Source organism: Danio rerio, chromosome 7 (genome assembly GCF_049306965.1).
Source record: "Danio rerio strain Tuebingen ecotype United States chromosome 7, GRCz12tu, whole genome shotgun sequence".
NCBI classification, from domain to species: Eukaryota; Metazoa; Chordata; class Actinopteri; order Cypriniformes; family Danionidae; genus Danio; species Danio rerio.
In genome coordinates, this window is record NC_133182.1 from 1,182,847 (window position 1) to 1,198,859 (window position 16,013).

The window sequence follows — 16,013 nt, forward strand, 5'->3', positions numbered from 1 at the left end:
TCAGTGTGTTTGTGGATGCATTACCTAGTGCATGAGTGTGTGTGTGCAGTGTGTGTCAATAGAGTCTTCACTATGTAAGAGAGTGTGAACCATCCATTAGTCAAAACAGCCCCAAACACACAGGTTTACAGCGCAATGATGATCAAATTAAACACACCGAGCAGAATAATAACACTGATGTGAATATGAATATGATCTGATCACCTGTTTGGGGACGTCATGACGAAAAGCGAAAGTTCAACAGTGCACGGCTTCATTGAGAGTCTCGCCCATTTTCTCTTTATATTTGCTCATTAATGCGCTGAAGGGCTCGGGCTGATCTACAGTCATCATTGTACCGGGTTTCCCCGTGTTTCCCGGAGCTCGAGTGTGTGTCTGCGGTGAGTTCTGTCCTCGTGATTCTCCAGTCTGATCAGACACTCGTCTGCTTCTGGAAAATGCATTGCTTGTGTTTGTGTTTGACAGAAATGCGCTCGATCATCGTCCTTCTGCTGCTTAATATCCTCACAGACTGCTCTGGTAAGAACACGACACCACACACACATCTGCACCAATGTCTTTCATTTCGCGTGTGTGTGTGTGTGTGTGTGTGTGTGTGTGTGTGTTTGTCTGGACATGCTTCATATCTACCTGCCTGTATGAATGACTAAACATGAGCAGATGCGCTCGACATCAGGTCTTTCATATGTTGTGTTATATTGCAAGTAGTGTTCTGAACCACAAGTCAGGTGTATTGTCTTGTATACAGTATATTGTATATATTGTAACTGTTTAATTGAATGCTCCAGCATAGTGTAGTGTTACAGTAAACTAATAATCTGTAATAAACACTGCAGTATACGATTAATTTTTACTAAAGAAAGCTGTGGTGCACTGTAGTATAAAATAGTACTCTTATATTAAATCCTCAGTATTGGGTCATTTGTTTATATTAATATGGATATTGTGTAACCTTAAACACTGCAGAATCACACCAGGTTAATTCAAGATTATTAGTATGGTTTAAACATGAGTAATGCATTAATAATAGTGTAATCATAGTAATGATAGTGATTTAATGTGTTAATAAATTCACTGCATAAACTATAAAAATAGCCATTGCCTTATTAATAACAAGACATGAAAAATACTATAGTAAATACTGTAGTGTTTTAAATATACTATATTAAAGAACTTTAATCAATATGTTGTGGTGATTTTATAGTTACTATAAGCACAACTACAGTAATATAAACACACGACCCAATACTGTAGTTTTTTACTACTTAAGGGTTTATTTAGGGGTTTAAAAAGTGTGCATGTGTGTGGGTATATATATATATATATATATATATATATATATATATATATATATAATTTATAATATATATATATATATATAATTTAAAGTATATTTTATATATTTTAAAGGAATCTAATGTAAGATTTAAAGCAATAAATTCATAAAAATTAAAAATAAAAGTTTACAAAACTATTTGCAGCAGGGGTGTCCAAACTCGGTCCTGTAGGGCCGGTGTCCTGCAGATTTTAGCTCCAGCTTGTCTCACTGCATCTGCGCGGATGTTTCTAGAAAGCCTAGTAAAGCTGCGCTCACACTGGACTCTTCTCTCTATAGACTTCTATTCATATGCTTGTGAATGCATCAGACTGGAAACGCAGGCTCGTGCGACAAGTTTCGCAGTTCACTGTGTTGGAAAGTTCAAGCTTGGTGAACTCTGACCAGCAAGTGAGATTGACGAGACCAATTGAGGATCGAAACATGAGCTCTCTGAACAGAAATGTAAAACATGGAGCAATCGCTCGCTTAATGTCTAATCATCTTGTTTAATCCTGCCCCTTTTCACAGCGCTGTACGACAGAATATTGCAGATTGTAGGATGTAGAAGTTTGCAGATGATAGAAACTGTATAAACGAGCGACATGATCAATATAGGCTCCTAGGCATTGGTCGCGGTCACCTAATTCCCCAGGGCCCTAAGAGGCTGCCTACTTCGCTTATTGGTTAAGTCCACCAATGGGTTTATTATACTATAATACACCACAGTTTACTGTAGTAAAAACAACATCCCCTGTGTAAAACATATGCTGGATAAATTGGCGGTTCATTCCGCTGTGGTGACCGCTGATTAATAAAGGGACTAAAGCTGAAGGAAAATGAATGAAACTTAAAACCCAACTGGAGAAATGTCAGGTGTGAATGAAGCAGTGCAGGAGGCCTTAACACAGCACAATCCTCTCCTATTTCCATCTGTTTCAAGCTAACATGGTGAATCATCTGGATGACAACAACACAGAGAGATGATCACAAACTGTGAATGTGAGCACTTGTGATCAGTATACTGAACCCGCCGCTGTTTTTCACTCATTTAAGTCCGTCATGTCCCTCTCATGTGGATATTGATCAGCAGTTTAGTCAACAGAGTTTGTTTTGCTTAGATTTTATTTGCTGGTCAGGAAATCTATTCGTTCACTTCTGCTGTTTATATATTGACTTTGCATTTCAGTTTATACTTTAATTTTACTTAACTGCATATTAGAAAATAAACTGTATAAAGCACACATGCTGACAGTGATAGGTGCTGTACAGTGTTATGGGTCAATGATAATAACATTTGGCACATAAATGTCCCCTTTCTGGCTGATCTTTCTGTGGATGAACTCTGTAGAAGCACAGCTCAGGCATGTCTCTCTTCAATACCAACTATATTCTGTTGCACAACAATAACTCTTTTGGCTAAATAAGAGAAAACACAGTTTAACTCATGATAATTAGTTCTCAAATTTCACTTACCCTGATGTCCACCTCCCTTTTGCCAACCACTGAAACAGACGAAGAGCTGCTCAGAGGATCTGTGTGCTGTCCACATTAATGCGCAGTGTGCCAACTGAACATAGCTGGGAAGGGCTGGATCTGCCTCCTCCACAGACAGTGCTTGCAGGTTCACTACCTGATTCTTGGGGGTGGGAGTTGTGGGAACCTTGGGCACATAGCCAGGTTAGGGTCTCAGGACAATACAATTGTTAGTGTGGTCCAAATTCCAGACTCTGTTTGTTGACTGAAAACATCTCCAGGTCCCTGGCCCTCATGATTGAAGCCAGAGCAATCAGCAGAGCCGTCTTTAGTGACAAAAACTTTGAAGACACTGAGTTGAGTGGTTTTAAGGGGTTTTTGTGCAATATCCCCAAGACTTCATAGAGATCCCCAAAAAACACAAGATGTGTGTGCAACTGAGGGTGTACTCACACTATGTACAGTTGCCTTGAACCGGGCAGAAGCACGCTTGTCCCCCCTTCCATCTACCCGACGGCACGCACTCGCATTACATTCGGGCCTGGGCAAGCTTACGTCATGGATATTGTGCTGTTCAGTAACACAGTGACACGCAGACAAATATTTCACCAAACAGATCAGCCACCGCTGACGCACATAAACAACAATAAAGGCCTCGGGCTGCAGGTATGAGGAGGTTTGCTGAAGGTGTAGCTGTTGTGCAGTGAGGGGTTTGTGTCTTTAATAATCTACTGCAGTTTGCGTTCACTGAACAGTAAGAATGATTAGTAAACACATATGAAACAGTGCCTTGAAAGTCACATCTTGTCTTCAGTTTTGGGCTCAGGTGCACTTTGCACTCACACTACAAGCGTACCGCGTCCAAGCGCAAGTGAACTGCTCTGGCACACTTCTTTCAACCAGGCCAGGGCCGGCCAACTAAACCGCACCTGATCCAATTCAGAGCACTCGCACTTCTCAAACGATCCAGAAACCGGCCTGTTTTGGATAGTATAGCGTGAGTGTGTCCTCATTTAGTTTCCTAGCACCTCTAAGGTGTGATCAGGTCATGCTTCCCAAGCGTCCTGCAATCCACTGCTTCGTATTGAGCAGAGATGGCAGCATTGTGAACCTTTAGAGCAGGGGTCACCAATCTCAGCCCTGGAGGGCCGGTGTCCCTGCAGGATTTAGCTCCAACTTGCCTCAACACACCTGCTTTGATGTTTTAAGTAAACCTAGTAAGAGCTTGATTAGCTTGCAGGACCCTTTCCCTCCTGGAACAAGTTTGGTGACCACTGGTGTAGAGGGTGACAGCTTTTGCTCCAGCTTATCCTAGAGAAAGGGAATGACTCCAATCAGGCAAATTCAAGGGTCTTCTTGGCAAGAAGCACATCAGTCACGCCTCATGGAAGGGTGCTAGCCTGAGTGATGGTGTTAACCTATGGTCAGCTCACCTGAGTCTTTGGTGCCCCATATATGTGTAACAGAGGCCAGCCAGTAAAGTGCTGTGCAGATATAGCCTGACCAAAGTCTTTAGCCTCCTTGTTAGAGCAGCCGACTCCCATGCTAAGAATCACTTGTTCAATCTCAGTTCAGAGAGATTGGGTTGTGTAGGACTGGTGGGTTACAAATGGAGCACACAAAGGTTCCAGAGATCTGGGCACGGGTGCCAGATGGTGCCACATCCCTGAGACAGAAGGTTCTTCCTCAGAGGAATGCCCAGGAAGGGTCCTTCACGAGGAGACTAAGATCTGGAAACCAGGTCTGAGTGGACCAGTGTTTGGACCAGTGCTTGTCCTCCCTGACCTTGCAAATTTCTGTAAACCTAAATCGGCAGTTTACCATGACAGGGTTTCTTAAAAGTAATTAATTCATAAAAACATGAAAACTCACCAAGCAGGGAAGACAACATGGAGTTGTAGTGCTCAGCAGAGTTAGTGACAGAGAGACCAGAAACTGGGCAAGAAAAAGTGAGATCCATGTGCTTAACATTACGAAATGTAATAGTGGATGAATCTTTGCACATGCATGTGTCTTTTTCTAACAAAGGACATGCTGGTGTAGATGTGTGATCTCTGAGGCTGTAGATGCAGACTGACCGCTGTGTGTTTGTCCATCAGTGTCGTTCACCGTCAAGGTTCCTCCTGGTCCTGTAGTGGCTCATGTGGGCTCCACAGTGATTCTGCCCTGCTGGATCTCTCCGGCCCAGAATGCTGAAGCTCTGGAGATCCGCTGGTACCGTCATGGGCAGTTCAGCAACACTGTACTCTTATACCGACATGGGAATATACAAGACGAGCAGGAGGAGACCTTCAGGAACCGCAGCTCTCTGACACCACTCTCAGATCTGTCTGGAGGACTGAAGGGTGGAGATGTGTCTCTGCAGCTGGAGACGATCACCATTCAGGATGAAGCTTTATTTCACTGCTACGTCAGTGGAGACAATGGATATGACAGTGCAGAGCTGGAGCTCAAAGCCACAGGTCAGTCAAACCCAGCGTTTAACACCATAATCCCTCCACAATTGAAGGAGTAGTTCACTTACAGAATGACTGAGCAACATTCAGCTCCTCTTCCAGCTGATTCTCTACAACCCAACAGTGACATCTTGAAGAAGAAGAAAATAAATCTGTGGTGTTTAGCAGAAGAGGGAAGTGAGGACATTTCATTCTGGAAGTGAATTGCTCCTTTAAAATAATCAAGCCGCCTTCTGCTGTCCGCTAGTGATGTGTTTACTGAAGTGTTTGTGTGTTTGTGCTGGTCTGATGGTCTGTCTCTGGTGGTCCAGCTCCAGGGTCTGCTCCTGTCCTCTTCCCCAGGCCTCTGGATGACGGCCGGCTGAACGTCAGCTGTAGCTCCAGCGGCTGGTACCCCGAGCCAAACATCACGTGGACATCAGACCAGGGAAAGACTCTGCGTCCTGCAGCAGTGTCTCATCATCGGGCAGCAGACGGGTTATTCTCTGTCCACAGCTGGACCACCGTCTCTCCATCAGACGCTCAGCTGGTCTCCTGCTCCGTGTCCACCACAACTGGAGAGTCCAAAGAGGGAAAGGTGGACATACAGGGCATAATCTCCTCAGGTTAGGCAATGTACATTTCATGATTAAAGACACTTGACATATGAAGTAATCACACAGAGGAGCAGTGGCTAGAGATGTGTGAACCAGAGTATAAGCAGAATGATGCACTCTGGGCTGTCGAGGTATTAGAAAATAACCCACAGCTGAGGTGTAATTATTATCTAATAAATCAATGGCCTGTTGTCAATTAATTCTTAAACACACAAATATACAAACTTGTATACAGAATATCTACTCAAAATACACATGCAACAGTTGATTATCAATAGCTGAACTGAAAGATCTAAAACTCTTTTTGTACACAAAATGCTCATTTCTCTCAATTATTGTTCACACATTTGTTTAAATGTGTGTTAATGAACAGTGCCAAGATAATCCATCCACCTCACAGGTGTGGCATATCAAGATGTAGGATGAGCAAGTCTAATCAGCATGTCACCTATTGAGCATGTTTGGGATGCTCTGATTCGGCATATAGGACAGCGTGTTCCACTTCTGGCCAATATCCTGCAACTTCACAAAGCCAATGATTAGGAGTGGACCGACATTACACGGGTCACAATCAAACAACCTGACTGACACGATACGGAGAAGATGTGTTGTATCAATCCCTCATCTCCATCCATGAGAAACTGCACATTTTAGAGTAGTGTTTTATTTAGGCTAGCCTAGGACACACCTGGGGCCTGTTTCAGTAAGGAGGTTCAAACAACTCAGAGTTTAAACTTGAACTCTGAGTTGATTAACCGAGAGATTAAAAACTCTGAGTTTTCGGTTTCAGAACAGCTGATCTGAGTTGGGTCAATCAACTTCGAGTAGACCAACTCAGAGTTAAGCGCGCGCACCGTGACTTTAAAAAGCCATTATCAATGGAGCGCAGACATTACGAGTGACTATGGCAATATCTTATAAAAGAGATCAGCATTTCTTTCTCCGGCTGAACTTGATGTTCTCATGCAAAGTTATAGCAAATATGAGCGTATATATTTGAAAAGAAGCAACCATCAGTGAAGAAGAGACAGTTAGCGTGGGAAAACAGCTGCTCAAGTTAATGCCTAATTTCACTTTTTAAGTATTTAAATATTTAAGTATAATAAAATAAGTAATGTAATTTGTGACGTTTATATTTTTTTCTAAAGTTTTTTATACATTTATTAGTTTTAAATGATTTAACAGTGCACTTGTGTGTCTGCCTTTTTTATTGATCAAGTGATAGAGGTTAATATTACATTTAGAAGGTAAGCAGTACTAAAAATAATTTTTAGAAAGAATAATAATCCCATTAATCTAGTTACAGTGCATGTCGAAGGTGAATTTAATTTAATTATTTATTTAAAAAGGATAAGCCATTCTCGTACAGTTCTTCTGTGTGTGACTAAAATGTAGGCAATAGCTATGTTTCCATCCAAATATATTACATAAATGTATGTGCAAAACTGGAATATTGCATAAAAGATGCGAATAAAATTCCATCCAACGAGTCAAAGAGAAAAAAATTGTCACTTCCTGATTAAACTGGCACCAAATATCAACAGTAAAAACAGAATTTACTGTGGTAGAAGAAGCTGCGTCAAGGGTTAAAATACTCTGAGTTTTCACTTAACCTCCTTTCTGAAACAGGCCCCAGTGCAATACTTGTGTGCTGTATGTATAATTTTCTTCTTAGAATATCCTGTTTCAAATGAAAATGACATTTTTAAAGCAACTTAAATTTTTCTACTTTATTTGACTGATTGATATAGCTGAAGTTGTTGAAATTAATCTGATTTCTCTTTGTCAGATTCCTCAGACCCATGGAAGGCTCTGTTTATCACTGTTATCATCTGTGCTCTACTGGGTTTGGCTGCACTGATCCTCTACAAATACAGAAGCAAACCAGCAGGTTGGTTTGGTTTACAACATTTATTATAAACAGAATATTCCAGTTCTTGGTTCTGATTGGCTGAGCTGCATGTAAAGCTGTTGTACAATACACTTGTGAAACCTTGCTATGAAAATGGAACTGGAAACCAATTTGGTTATTTTTATTGAACCAATAGTCCCTGTGAAGCCGTGGTTAACAGTGAATTTATACTCTGCTTCAGCTCAGCTCTGCTCTTAACTTATTTAAAGCGACTGTAAGCCACAACTTCTTGGGGCTCATTCTTTCAGAGTCCACTGTTTATACTTCCAACAATGCCATCTCATGACATTTTCTGTTTGTTTTTTAGGAAAGAAACAAGCTGGAACAGGTGAGCGTTATTTCTCACTTAACATCTAAACCACAGGTGTCAAGCTCAGATCCTGGAGGGCTGCAGCTCTGCACAGTTAACTCCAACACGGATTTAGTTAAACACACCTGATCAAACTCAAGTCCTTTAGGCATGTTCGAGACCTGCAGGTAAAGCTGCGGTCACACTAGACTTTTCTCCCCATAGACTTCCATTCATACGCACGGGAATGCGTCAGACCGGAAACACAAGCTTGTGCATCAAGTTTTGCAGATCGCTGCATTGCAATGTTCAAGCTTGGTGACCTGCGAAATCACATCACTTGACTGTGTGAGACCAATCGAGGATCAAAACTTGACCTCTCTGAAGAGAAATGTAAAATATGGAGCAATCACTCACTTTATTAATGTCTAATCATCTTGTTTAATCCTGCCCCTTTTCACAGCGCTGTACCGTAGAATTTCACATGCTCAAACACTAGTGTGACCACAGCTTTAGTGTTGAAGCAGGGCTGGAACTAAACTCTGCAGCGCTCCAGGAACTGAGTTTGGCACCTGTGATCTAAACACAGTTATGAGCTGGCTCAGAATAAGGCAGAGGTTCTGTTATAAGATAAATAAATGTGTCCTTACCCCAGGTGGAGGAGTTTAAGTATCTTGGGGTTTTGTTTACGAGTGGGGGAAGGATGGAGCATAGATTGACAGGCGGATCGGTGCAGAGGCAGCAGTAATGCGGTGGATGTACTGGTCCGTTTTGGTAAAGAAGGAGCTGAACTGAAAGGCAAAACTCTCGATTTACCGCTCAATCTACGTTTCTACTCTCACCTATAGTCAAAGGACAAGATCTTGGATACAAGCGGCCGAAATGAGTTTCCTCCTCAGTGGCAGGAGAGTGCCCCTCTTATAGACAGGGTGAGGAGCTCTGACACCCGGGAGGAGCTCAGAGTAGAGCAGCTGCTCCTTCACATTGAGAGAAGTCAGCTGAGGTGGCTTGGGAATCTGTTTCGGATGCCTCCTGAACGCCTACCTAGGGAGGTGTTCCAGCCATGTCCCACCGGGAGGAGGCCTTGGGGAAGACACGCTGAAGGAACCATGTCTCTCGGCTGGCCTGGGAACACCTCGGGATCCCCCTGGAGGAGCTGTAGGAAGTGTTTGGGGAGAGGGAAGTCTGGGGTTCTGTCCTAAGACTGCTGCCCCCGCGACCCGGCGCCGGAAAACCGGCAGAAAATAAATAAATGAATGAATAAATGACCTCATAAAATAATGGCATGAGTTAACAACATAAAAGCAGTACTTTTACACACGAGCTGGACTCCTTCCTTGTGTAACCATCACCTCCGAATTAAAGAAGAAATCAGAATCTAACTATTAGAGAAGTCTGTGACAGAGATTTGCTCTCAGCCTGAATGTTTTAAGGTGTAATTTAACGTGGTTTAGGTCAGTCTTTCAGGTATTGCTGTAAACCAGGGGTCTCTGCTGTTCAGGTCCTAATAAATCGGTTCATGTGTGTTTGATCAGGGTTGGAGTTGAACTCTTAAAGCTGCGATCACACGAGTTTGGTAATGCGGAAATCTTGTCATGCGGCGCTGTGAAAAGGGGCAGGATTAAACAAGATGATTAGACATTAATAAAGTGAGCGATTGCTCCATGTTTTACATTTCCGTTCAGAGAGCACATGTTTTGATCCTCGATTGGTCTCACGCAGTCAAGTGATGTGATTTCTTAGGTCAGAGTTCACCAAGCTGGAACTTTGCACCACAGCGACCTGCGGAACTTGCCACATGACCTTGCGTTTCCGGTCTTATGCATTCGTGTGCGTATAAATGGAAGTCTATGGGGAGAAATGTGCAGTGTGACCGCAGCTTTAGGAAGGTGGATCTCCAGGAACAGGGGTTGAGCAGCACTGCTTTAATCAGTCTGGTAATGAGTGACTCCTGACAATAACGTTTTCTCTATTTTCAGACTGTGAGAATGGACCTGTGGAGGAGAGAAAAGGTGTGTAAAGATGTGTGTTTGCACCCCTAACGCTACTTTTTTTTAAATTGACTGTCACTTACTTTACTTTTATACACACGTGCACACAAATAAAGTCATAAACGTTGACTATAACAGGATACATAGGAGTCCAGATGGCTGAGAACACAAGTGAAAATGCTTCTAGTTTGTATTTTTATTATAACAAATAATTTAATCCGCATAAATAGAATCTTGTGCTTTGACAGGTGCTCGTTTCTGTGATTGTTTTAGAACTTCCGATTCAGCTGCCTATAAGAGAAATGAATAATAATAATAAACTGCAGAACACGGTCAAACTCGCTCTACAAACACGTGTGTGCATGACTATAGAGACAAAGCAGAATAATATATTAGGAAAATATCAGTTTGCAACATCAAGCAGCAAAACCAGCTGTTTTTAATGTCTAAAAATGAATGGAAGTGAATGAGAGCAGAAGTCTCCAGCCAAAAGATTTAAATGGCTGCGCCCACTTGTACGCAAAGAATACGGTGAATAAAGTGGGTCTGCTGAATGCTGGATTCTGATTGGCTGCTGGTCACTCTCAGGTACTTGGTTTTTGTCAGATAAAGACACAGCTGAAGTAGTTCCGGCAGGTTTAGAGCACATTACAGCTCCAGATCACTCCGCTGAATGATCAGAGTAATTACACAGCTACAACAGTCAGACATCACAGCAGGAGGAGAAGAAGGAGGAGGTTTAGGGGAAGTCCTGTGATTAAAACGGATGGTGTGAATTTGCTGCATATCTTCCAGCCAATCAGAATCAAGAATTTCAACAGACCATGAAATATGTAAGGGTTAATCAATGGATTGCACGCATTAAAGGGCTTTATATGCATTACATAGAGGCAAAGAACCAGCCGACATGCAGCGGAGTGCATTTAAAATCCTTCTGCTAACTTATAAAATTAGTTTTGCTCCTTGTCGCAGAATATTTAACTGTATTTTCTTAATTTGTAACATGTTAAATCTCCTAGTCCCTGCATTGAGAGAGAGAGAAAGCATGGACATCAGATGATGATGAGCATGCATGTAAATATGTAAATGACAGACATTTAAGAGCCGGTGTTTCTGATCTTTTAATCTATTCAGATACTACAAAAGCTAGTGCAGTTTTCATAATATACCAAATAAATAAATAAAAATAGCAATGAAAGGACCACTTCAATTAAACATGCTTAATGAAAAGGCTGCTTTATGCATTGACTAATGAAATTATAGACTGATTGCTTTCCCCAATCCAACTACAGATTGTATATGTGCTTTTGCTTTGTTAAAAAAATAATTCAACAAATATTATAGAACATAGAAAGTAATGAACATATATGTCCAATAACATAATTATAAAGCAATGCAGTTCAAGCGAAAATTATCAATCATTCAGCGCATCTAGGCTTAGCTGTATCCTTAAATGTTGCTTTAAATAGAATAAAATCTATATTAAAAAGTGTAAAACACATTAAAGACTATACACATGTAATAAACCACACATAAAGCTGAATATTATATAAATCACATTAACTCATCGGTGCAGCAAGTGAGCCGCTGTTTGAAGAGAATGCAACCATATCCTACTTCAGAAGTCTCATTTGCAGTCAAATATATATTTGTTTTGGCATAAGAATAAGTTTAAAGACATTAGGAGAAAACCTAAGATTATCAACGAAAAACTATTAAGTTTCTCTCTCTCCAGCTCGCGCATCTACTAGTTTACCAATGAGCTCAACAGCGTGCGATCGCACTATAGAGTAATGATGGAAGTAATGGTTGCTAGTTCTGTTTGGGGGAAATGCACTCATTTCTAACTGCAATCAAAACTTACTGGATCTGCCGGTGCTTTAAACAAATGTAATGCACATCCACCAGCCAGAATCAAGACTCACAACAGGCCATAAAATAATAGAACAGGAACACATGTTGTCATTTTCCTTGCTTTATGCATGACTAATGTCAATAAAATAATTGAGATCTGTATTTTTCTCTTTTATTAAATTATTAACATCTTTCCTTTTATTTTAGTTCCAGTAAACATAAATATAGAAGACCTGAGGAAACATGCAGGTAAGACATCTCGGTTATAGATGGACGTCTGTGAATATGATCTCGTGTCTATCAGGATTAATAACTGCTGTTTATTTATTTTCCTCACAGAGCAGATCACTATTGATCGTGAGAATATATCTCCAGATCTGAAGGTTACGGCTGACTGTAAATGTGTGAGGGACAGTCCAGAGTATCATCACACTGCAGAGGGGTTTCCATATCAGTTATGTGCATTTGGAGCTCAACGATTTACCTCTGGACGACACTACTGGGAGGTAGAGCTGGCACGAGAAAATACACCTGCTAAAAACTACTGGTTAATTGGTGTGGCGAAACATGGAAATCACTGTGGAAAAGACAGATCTGCTGTAACTCCATCATGCGGTTTCTGGTTTCTGTGTTCAGATGGGGAAAATGGCTTTTACCCAAACACAGAAACCCCAATATATCTGTCTGTGACGCCGAGACCTGAGCGACTGGGAGTTCTGCTAGATTATGATGAGGGTCTGCTGCAGTTTTACAGTGTTAAGGAGAGCAAACATCTCCTGACCATGCACACTAGATTCTCTGACTCAATCGTTCCTCTGTTTAATCCTGGTGTAGGCGACATATGTCCACTCAAAATAGTAGACTGTCCAGTAGAGGAAGATTCACCTGCAGGGGTCACTGTACCTTTACTGAATAACTGAAGCACAGACGCCTGACTGACTGACACAGAACTAACAGAAACAAACCTGAATGTCTCTTTACACATACACTAGCTGGGGCTCAATCAAAGCGTGATGGAAAAAATTACCATCCAGTTGGTTGAGCAACAGACTACAGTATTAATAACAGCAGGAAACAGTTAACATAAGGGTGTTGTAATGCTCGCTACATCAGATATTATTAGGGAAATGTGTTTCCATCTCCAGTTATTTAAATTAATATTAATAATAATAATTTTGCTTATGGCCACACCACCCTGGTCATGCCTGATCTCGTCTGATCTCAGAAGTTAAGCAGGGTTGGGTCTTGTTAGGGGCGACACAGTGGGAAACACTGTCGCCAATAAAGGGAATAAGCCAAAAATAAAACGAAAGAATGAACGAAAGAATGAATAATAATTCCTTACATTTATGTAGTGCTCTTCTGGGTACTCAAAGCACTTTATTCACCGTATTCTTTGCGTACGAGCGGGCGCAGCCATTTGAATCTTTTGGCTGGAGACTTCTGCTCTCATCCACTTTCATTCATTTTTAGATGATAAAACAGCTTGTGCTGCTGATTGATGATGCCAAACTGATATTTCCTCATTATATTATTCTGCTTGGTCTGTATAGTCATGCACACTTGTTTGTAGAGCGAGTAGTTCGACTGTTTTCTGCTGTTTATTATTCCTAGTCATTTCTCCCATTGGCAACAGAATCGGAAGTTCTAACACCATTGCAGAAACAGCCGCACAACCACATTCTAGAATAAGGTCAATAGATATTGGGGGAATCTCTTCAACCATCACCAGTCTTCAGCATCCAGTTGGTCAGCACAATAGCTGCCATATTGCACTAGATTATTGGTGGAGAGGAGTTTAATGAAGCCAGTTATCATATAGAGATGCTTCGACAGAAACCAGTAGGTCAATTTGGCCAGGAAAAGCAGGGTTATGCCCCGACTCTTTATGAAGGATATACTGAGATTATTACTGTCAGGACCTCAGTTTAATGTCTTAACTTAAAGGCAAGTCGCTATACTGTCGGCGAGTTTACTAAAAGTATGAAGTTTAAGCACAATATAGCATTTGTAGAGTACACTGACAGCATTAGGACCATCACTTCACTGGGGCGTTAGGACCCACAGTGATCGCATGTTGAGCACCTCTAGCAGGCCTAGCTTATCCCATCCAGGTGCTGACCATAGAGTAAGTTGCAGAGAGCTAGCTGATGATTAATAGTTGTGACATGACGTAACAGCAGTTTGGGAAATGCCGCATCGTGGGGTAAAAATACTGTCTCTCGCTGACCACCAACTTACAGGCTTAGTGATTTCTCTTTTTTTTTAATTATTTCATAATCATATCTCTGCTTGGTTCTGCCGATGTGTGATACAAATATTGATAGTTTGAAACAGAATGAGATATGAGCAGATTGTGCTGCATTTCAATGGAGAAGCCAGTGTAGCCGCCATTACGGCTCATTTACTTTTTACCTAGCAGGTCTGCCCACAAATCAGCCATTTCCATCACTTGTTTCTGATGCGATAACTCAAAATGTGCATTGACACAAGCTGATGGAAACTCTGCTCATGACTGCACGACCCTGGAACAATAGACATTGTGTATTTTGACCTTTTCTGATTGTTAGTATTGTGTATTATATTAAATTAATATTTGCATGCAAAGCATTAATAATACTTTTCAAACTGTGCCAATTAATGTATCTGTGACAACACTCAATGTTTAAAATGTGTTGAATTATCAGTAATGTTAGGGCTGGGGACAGTGACATTTAATTTTCTTTTCCAAATCTATTCATTAGGCTGGGTCACTTCAGGCATTCCCATACACTTCCCTTAAGCCAGAGGTGTCCAAACTCGTTCCTGGAGGTCTGGTGTCCTGCAGATTTTAGCTCCAACTTGCCTCAACACACCTGCAAGGATGTTTCTGGAAAGTCTAGTGAGAGCTTGATTAGCTAGCCCAGGTGTGTCTGATTGGGGTTGGAGCTAAAAGTTGCAGGACACCGGCCCTCCAGGACCGAGACCCCTGCTTAAGCTGAAGGAAATGCATCATTTACAGTCAACTGAATCCAATATTACTGTAAAATAATGCTTGAATGTGATGAACATTGACTGAACATGGACTGTAATATTACTGTAACCAAAACATAATCCACTATTGGTGAATCCTACACATTTTGCACAAATGAATGAGAGAAGAGTAACAACACGTCTCTGTGCTGTACTGTGAGTAATGCCTACAGGCAGCTATAGTGAAGGTGACATATTTCACCATGTTTACTGTGATTTCATGTCATATTACTGTGATTAAATAATAGACTGAATCAATTACTCTGTGAAGAACTGAATGTCTCAGTACTGAAGTGGTCTCCACTGTTCAAATGCACAGAGATCAGTTGTCCTTTGCTTTTAGTATGTTTGTACTGTATGCATATTATACAATGGTGTTTGTTTTAACTTAAGCTACAGTGATGTGAAATGAAGTGTTTACAGCTGTAATGCATCATCACAGCATCCTCACATCAATCTCTACACTTGCTGAGTATTTACTTAATGGATCTCTATTTAAGTATATTGCGACTTCCTGACGCCTCCTTTCAGTCGCTAGAGAGGCAGTGAGGGTCCTTTGTATTTGTGACGCTCTGGTGGGTTTGACAGACACACTGAGCCCAAGATGTTATAAGGAAAACTTTATGTAAACTTGAAGCATGACAAACAATACAGCAATTTGTGTGGTTGAATACCTGTTCTGTATGGAGCCATTATTGCGTTGGTGTGATTGTTGTTGCGTGTGCCGTTGCGATGCCGTTTTTGCGGTCAACAAAAAATACGGCTACCCCACTCTCCTTCTCTCCTCCTCACCTGTGTGATTGTGCACGCGCTTTATATGTTCTAGCAGGTGCCAGTTATGCCCACATGACCAAAACATAAAGCGTCACTGTGAAACCCAAACTAATCAGTATACAACTAAACGTTATAATCAAATGAAAAATAATATGGCTTCTATAAAGAGTGTCAGTGTTTTGTAACAGAAATTAGCTAATTTTATGGATATTAATAATCAACATAACGGTTTATTCTTAATTATTAATATTCCGGCTTAAGCTTCAGTCAATCTGGTCAAACAAACATATGATTGTATCTGATCCTGCCCGCTCGACCAAGCGGACTCTCAGATTATG

General features: G+C 41.2%; 3 protein-coding genes across 4 annotated transcripts in view; 1 reads left to right on the plus strand and 2 right to left on the minus strand.

The window, feature by feature from the left end:
- Positions 1-16,013, minus strand: part of alpk1 (alpha-kinase 1) — an 859,942-nt gene that overhangs the window by 552,006 nt on the left and 291,923 nt on the right. The window lies entirely within an intron of this gene.
- The window catches only part of si:cabz01076231.1, a 758,238-nt gene that overhangs the window by 80,120 nt on the left and 662,105 nt on the right, over positions 1-16,013 (minus strand). The window lies entirely within an intron of this gene.
- Positions 256-15,160, plus strand: LOC141375230 (butyrophilin subfamily 1 member A1-like). Of its 2 annotated transcripts, XM_073907810.1 has the most exons (9): positions 256-380; positions 466-519; positions 4,891-5,253; positions 5,559-5,852; positions 7,633-7,734; positions 8,063-8,083; positions 10,024-10,056; positions 12,097-12,138; positions 12,229-15,160. In XM_073907810.1, the coding sequence occupies exons 2-9, from the start codon at positions 468-470 to the stop codon at positions 12,807-12,809; spliced, it is 1,488 nt and encodes a 495-aa protein (XP_073763911.1). In that variant the 5' UTR covers positions 256-380; positions 466-467; the 3' UTR covers positions 12,810-15,160. The 2 variants fall into 2 exon arrangements, with proteins under 2 accessions (XP_073763911.1, XP_073763910.1); XM_073907809.1 differs by having other exon boundaries at positions 256-519.

Coding starts and splice junctions, on each gene's coding strand:
- LOC141375230 (XM_073907809.1), top strand. CDS start 438: ATGCATTGCTTGTGTTTGTGTTTGACAGAAATGCGCTCGATCATCGTC. Junction 520..4,890: donor TATCCTCACAGACTGCTCTG/GTAAGAACACGA, acceptor TTTGTCCATCAG/TGTCGTTCACCGTCAAGGTT. Junction 5,254..5,558: donor GCTGGAGCTCAAAGCCACAG/GTCAGTCAAACC, acceptor CTGGTGGTCCAG/CTCCAGGGTCTGCTCCTGTC.